Source organism: Gadus morhua, chromosome 20 (assembly GCF_902167405.1).
Source record: "Gadus morhua chromosome 20, gadMor3.0, whole genome shotgun sequence".
Lineage (NCBI taxonomy): Eukaryota > Metazoa > Chordata > Actinopteri > Gadiformes > Gadidae > Gadus > Gadus morhua.
Window position 1 is genome coordinate 23,773,253 of NC_044067.1, and position 6,042 is coordinate 23,779,294.

Genomic DNA, 6,042 nt, shown 5'->3' on the forward strand with positions numbered 1-6,042 from the left:
TCTGACCCAGTTCCAGGCCCTGGCCTGGCCTCAGCGCCGACCTCGACGTGAGTGAATGAAAAAAACATAGCAATTATACCTTAATTGCTATGTTAATTGCTATGAAAACAGTCCTGTTTTCTCTTGCTGTTTGTTTTTTCCTCTCCGCAGAGGCAGCCCCAGCCCCATCCCGAGCCCCAGCCCCAGCCCCAGCCCCGGAGGAGGAGGAGGAGGAGGAGGAGGAGCCTTCGTCCCCAGAGCAGGAAGCCCCGCCCAGAGCCCCAGCCCCAGCCCCAATACCGGCCCCGGAGGAGGAGGAGGATGAGGAGGAGGAGGAGGAGCCTTCATCCCCAGAGCAGGAAGCCCCGCCCACAGCCGCCACGGAGGAGGAGGAAGCCCCACAGCCGCCACGGAGCCGCCCACAGCCGCCCACAGCCGCCACGGAGGAGGAGGAAGCCCCGGCCCCGGCCCCGGCCACAGCCACCAAGGAGGAGGAGGAGGAGGAGGAGGAGCAGCAGCAGGAGAAGCACACCCGGAAAGCGGTCCGTAGAAAACTGCCATTTGGCACTCTTGGGGTGAGAAGATAATTGATTAGTGTAATACATAATCATGTTGCCCAAGGCCAAAGTATGTAACTTAATCATGTCTTGTTATTGTTTTTCTCTCTACCCAGAAAAAAAGCAAGATGTCAAATGAAGCTGCTGCTGCTGCTGAGGAGGAGGAGGAGGAGGAGGAGGAGGAAGAGGAGGATGGAGGAGGAGGAGGCACCAGGGATGTGGTGAGTGGGATGGATTAGTTCATCAATAATTTTACAAATCTTTACCAAGTGTAGAACCAATGAGGAAATGCGGTCATACAAAAGTGGTGTTAATTATGTTTGTTTTTCGCGCAGTCGGCCTCACGGGTGTTGATGTCCCTGCTCAAATGGAAGAGCAGGGGCTCAACAATTAGGAAAATTACGTTTGGGACCTCCATGGGTAAGAAATAACACATTGTGTATTTGTGCAGGTGTGTCGAGTGTTTTCACGCTACATTCCTCATCATGTGTTGCATCTTTACAGACACTTACCTGGAGGAGTACGGGGCCTACCTTTTCTGCCCGGAAGGGACCCCCAAAATGGTTCAAAACAGCGTGTCGAAGGCCAGCCGAGCAAAGGTGTTCCTGAAATACCTGACGCTCGGCTGGCCTTCGATCAAATATTGGAGTTGGGAGTTTTTGTTCAACATCCCCCTCATAAAGACGTAAGTAGTGAATTTTTGATGATGATAATGATGAAGTAGTACTCAAAACATATGACTGAGACTAATTACAGCCTGCTCTTTCTACAGCTACCCTGCTGCCCTGAGAGCGGCTGGCCTGGCCCCGACAACCATCGTGTTATACGTGGGCCAGGCCATCTCCTTTTTGGAATATTTCCGGGACACCCCAGCTAAATACTCCCGGGTGACCAACGGCCAGCTGGTCATGGTCACCCGGGAGTTAAGGAAGCTATTGAAGGACTTGAACCGGAACGTCCTTGGCCACCAGTCCCTGGTGAAACAGGGCAAACTATTGAGACTGGTGGCCAAGGAGGACCTGGCCAAGTGCCAGGTGATGGCCAAAGAAAAGATCCCCTCTCTCCTCGGTGAGTCTCTCTCTCTCCTCGGTGAGTCTCTCTCTCTCTCTCTCTCTCTCTCTCTCTCTCCTCGGTGAGTCTCTCTCCTCGGTGAGTCTCTCTCTCTCTCTCTCCTCGGTGAGTCTCTCTCTCCTCGGTGAGTCTATCTCTCTCTCTCTCTCTCTCTCTCCTCGGTGAGTCTCTCTCCTCGGTGAGTCTCTCTCTCTCTCTCCTCGGTGAGTCTCTCTCTCCTCGGTGAGTCTCTCTCTCTCTCTCTCTCTCCTCGGTGAGTCTCTCTCCTCGGTGAGTCTCTCTCTCTCTCTCCTCGGTGAGTCTCTCTCTCTCCTCGGTGAGTCTCTCTCTCTCCTCGGTGAGTCTCTCTCTCTCTCTCTCCTCGGTGAGTCTCTCTCTCCTCGGTGAGTCTCTCTCTCTCTCTCTCTCCTCGGTGAGTCTCTCTCCTCGGTGAGTCTCTCTCTCTCTCTCCTCGGTGAGTCTCTCTCTCTCCTCGGTGAGTCTCTCTCTCTCCTCGGTGAGTCTCTCTCTCTCTCTCTCTCTCCTCGGTGAGTCTCTCTCTCTCCTCGGTGAGTCTCTCTCTCTCTCTCTCCTCGGTGAGTCTCTCTCTCTCCTCGGTGAGTCTCTCTCTCTCTCTCTCTCTCCTCGGTGAGTCTCTCTCTCTCTCTCTCTCTCTCTCTCTCTCTCTCTCTCTCCTCGGTGAGTCTCTCTCTCTCCTCGGTGAGTCTCTCTCTCTCTCTCTCTCCTCGGTGAGTCTCTCTCTCTCCTCGGTGAGTCTCTCTCTCTCCTCGGTGAGTCTCTCTCTCTCTCTCTCCTCGGTGAGTCTCTCTCTCTCCTCGGTGAGTCTCTCTCTTTCTCTCTCTCTCTCTCCTCGGTGAGTCTCTCTCTCTCTCTCTCTCTCTCCTTGGTGAGTCTCTCTCTCTCTCTCTCCTCGGTGAGTCTCTCTCTCCTCGGTGAGTCTCTCTCTCTCTCCTCGGTGAGTCTCTCTCTCTCTCTCCTCGGTGAGTCTCTCTCTCTCTCTCTCTCTCCTCGGTGAGTCTCTCTCTCTCCTCGGTGAGTCTCTCTCAAAAAAGCTTAAAGTCGCATTTTCCTTTTCTCTCTTTAACTCATTACAGCGGACATGAAAGCGGCGCCCCCCAGGGACCCAAAGACCCGGTACCGGTTCTTTGGGTACCTGGTGGCCTACCTTTCCTCAATCTACGGGCACAGGTCGGGGGTGCTGACCCGGATGAGGGTCAGGGAGGTGCAGGACGCGATCGGGGACGAGGACAAGGGCTACCTCATTAATGTAAGTATGCTTTTACTCACCTCGGGTCCTTTTCTACATTAAAAACAGGGGGGGCGGCTGTTGCACACTTGGGAATTGGCTGACATCTCTGCCTCCTGTCATACTTTGTCTTCTGCAGGTCATGGAGCACAAGACGGTGCGTAAATTTGGGGTGGCCCAGGTGTACCTCGAGGCCGGCGAGTACGCCTGGTGCCGGGAGTGGCTCCGCCTGCGGCTGCGCTCCGTGCCACAAAACAAGTTTTTTTTTACGTCCTTCGGCAAGGGGGAGCCGAAGGACCTGATTAAATATTTTCGACGAGCTTGGGGGGAGATGGGCCTCCCCGGCTCCCCGAGTCTAATGGACATCAGGTCGGCCGTGGCCACATACGTGAGTATCAAAACACGTGATGAGGAATTGGTCAATTTGGTGCATTTTGCTTCCGTTACGCACATTCTGGTTTGTAAATGCCCCTCTTTTTCTTTGTTTGTAGAACTTTGAGACCAACGACGCCGAGGTACGCAGGAGCCTAGGGGACTTCATGTGCCACGACATCAGGACCCAGGAGCGCTTCTACGCGCTCCATAAGAACCTTTCAAGGGCGAAGCAGATGAGGGACCTCTTCGTCCGCCTTGCGCAGCGAGAGCCCTCATCTGCTTCCTCCTCCTCCGATCCTGCTGCAGGCTCCTCCTCCTCCTCCGCTCCTGCTGCAGGCTCCTCCTCCTCCGCTCCTCACGCAGGCTGCTCCTCCTCCTCCTCTGCTCCTGCTGCAGGCTGCTCCTCCTCCTCCTCTGCTCCTGCTGCAGGCTCCTCCTCCTCCCCCGCTGCTCCTGGCTCCGTGAGGAGGAGGCTTCGGCCATCTGCCACGCAGAGGATGGCCCAGAGGGTGAAGGAGAAAAGGGGGATTTCTCCAAAAAAGAGTTGCCGCGTGTTCATCAAGAGACTGTGAACCCTTCCTGACCCCAGTTCACTTGCCTGTTCACTTGTATATACTGTAGTAGTTCATTTGTTCATCTTGTTTCATGTTCATGTTCATGTTGTTGTTTCATTTGTTCATATTTATTTATGTTCTGTTCTGTTCTTTTTTCTAATAAGTAAAACATTTGCAAACTGGTCGTTGTTTGTTAATTTTTATGTAAAATAATTCCATAAACAAAAATAAGTATCACAAACACATTTCTTTATTTTAAGAGACATTTCTTAAACAGCAAATGTCCCAAACCTACTTCATGGTAAGACATTTCTTAAACAGCAAATGTGTCCGAAATGTAGTTTTATTTTAAGAGACATTTCTTAAACAGCAAATGTCCCAAACCTACTTTCTTCATTTCAAGAGACATTTCATAAACAGCATATGTCCCAAACCTACTTCATGGTAAGACATTTCTTAAACAGCAAATGTGTCCGAAATGTACTTTTATTTTAGGAGACATTTCTTAAACAGCAAATGTCCCAAACCTACTTTCTTCATTTCAAGAAACATTTCTTAAACAGCATATGTCCCAAACCTACTTCATGGTAAGACATTTCTTAAACAGCAAATGTGTCCGAAATGTACTTTTATTTTAGGAGACATTTCTTAAACAGCAAATGTCCGAAACCTACTTCATGGTAAGACATTTCTTAAACAGCAAATGCGTCCGAAATGTACTTTTATTTTAGGAGACATTTCTTAAACAGCAAATGTCCCAAACCTACTTCGTTTCAAGAAACATTTCTTAAACAGCATATGTCCCAAACCTACTTCATGGTAAGACATTTGTTAAACACCAAATGTGTCCGAAATGTACTTTTATTTTAGGAGACATTTCTTAAACAGAAAATGTCCGAAACCTACTTCATGGTAAGACATTTCTTAAACAGCAAATGTGTCCGAAATGTACTTTTATTTTAGGAGACATTTCTTAAACAGCAAATGTCCCAAACCTACTTCATTTCAAGAAACATTTCTTAAACAGCATATGTCCCAAACCTACTTCATGGTAAGACATTTCTTAAACAGCAAATGTGTCCGAAATGTACTTTTATTTTAGGAGACATTTCTTAAACAGCAAATGTCCCAAACCTACTTCATTTCAAGAAACATTTCTTAAACAGCATATGTCCCAAACCTACTTCATGGTAAGACATTTCTTAAACAGCAAATGTGTCCGAAATGTACTTTTATTTTAGGAGACATTTCTTAAACAGCAAATGTCCCAAACCTACTTCATTTCAAGAAACATTTCTTAAACATCATATGTCCCAAACCTACTTCATGGTAAGACATTTCTTAAACAGCAAATGTGTCCGAAATGTACTTTTATTTTAGGAGACATTTCTTAAACAGCAAATGTCCCAAACCTACTTCATTTCAAGGAACATTTCTTAAACAGCATATGTCCCAAACCTACTTCATGGTAAGACATTTCTTAAACAGCAAATGTGTCCGAAATGTACTTTTATTTTAGGAGACATTTCTTAAACAGCAAATGTCCCAAACCTACTTCATTTCAAGAAACATTTCTTAAACAGCATATGTCCCAAACCTACTTCATGGTAAGACATTTCTTAAACAGCAAATGTGTCCGAAATGTACTTTTATTTTAGGAGACATTTCTTAAACAGCAAATGTCCCAAACCTACTTCATTTCAAGAAACATTTCTTAAACAGCATATGTCCCAAACCTACTTCATGGTAAGACATTTCTTAAACAGCAAATGTGTCCGAAATGTACTTTTATTTTAGGAGACATTTCTTAAACAGCAAATGTCCCAAACCTACTTCATTTCAAGAAACATTTCTTAAACAGCATATGTCCCAAACCTACTTCATGGTAAGACATTTCTTAAACAGCAAATGTGTCCGAAATGTACTTTTATTTTAGGAGACATTTCTTAAACAGCAAATGTCCCAAACCTACTTCATTTCAAGAAACATTTCTTAAACATCATATGTCCCAAACCTACTTCATGGTAAGACATTTCTTAAACAGCAAATGTGTCCGAAATGTACTTTTATTTTAGGAGACATTTCTTAAACAGCAAATGTCCCAAACCTACTTCATTTTAAGAAACATTTCTTAAACAGCATATGTCCCAAACCTACTTCATGGTAAGACATTTCTTAAACAGCAAATGTGTCCGAAATGTAGTTTTATTTTAGGAGACATTTCTTAAACAGCTTTCTTCATTTCAAGAGACATTTCATA

General features: G+C 46.7%; 1 protein-coding gene across 1 annotated transcript; it reads left to right on the plus strand.

Annotated features, from left to right (window-relative positions):
• Positions 1–1,314: 1,314 nt before the first annotated feature.
• LOC115533442 (uncharacterized) lies at positions 1,315–3,879 on the plus strand. The gene is made up of 4 exons (XM_030343979.1): positions 1,315–1,604; positions 2,702–2,874; positions 2,993–3,241; positions 3,345–3,879. Exons 1-4 carry the CDS (start codon positions 1,445–1,447, stop codon positions 3,798–3,800), a joined length of 1,038 nt encoding a protein of 345 aa, XP_030199839.1. The 5' UTR covers positions 1,315–1,444; the 3' UTR covers positions 3,801–3,879.
• The last annotated feature ends 2,163 nt before the right edge of the window (positions 3,880–6,042 follow it).

What these genes read in the sequence shown, in the direction of transcription:
- LOC115533442 (XM_030343979.1), top strand. Translation starts at nt 1,445, where the DNA reads ATGGTCACCCGGGAGTTAAGGAAGCTATTGAAGGACTTGAACCGGAAC. An exon ending in AAAGATCCCCTCTCTCCTCG is followed by an intron (nt 1,605 to 2,701) that starts GTGAGTCTCTCT and finishes AACTCATTACAG; the next exon opens with CGGACATGAAAGCGGCGCCC. An exon ending in ACAAGGGCTACCTCATTAAT is followed by an intron (nt 2,875 to 2,992) that starts GTAAGTATGCTT and finishes TGTCTTCTGCAG; the next exon opens with GTCATGGAGCACAAGACGGT.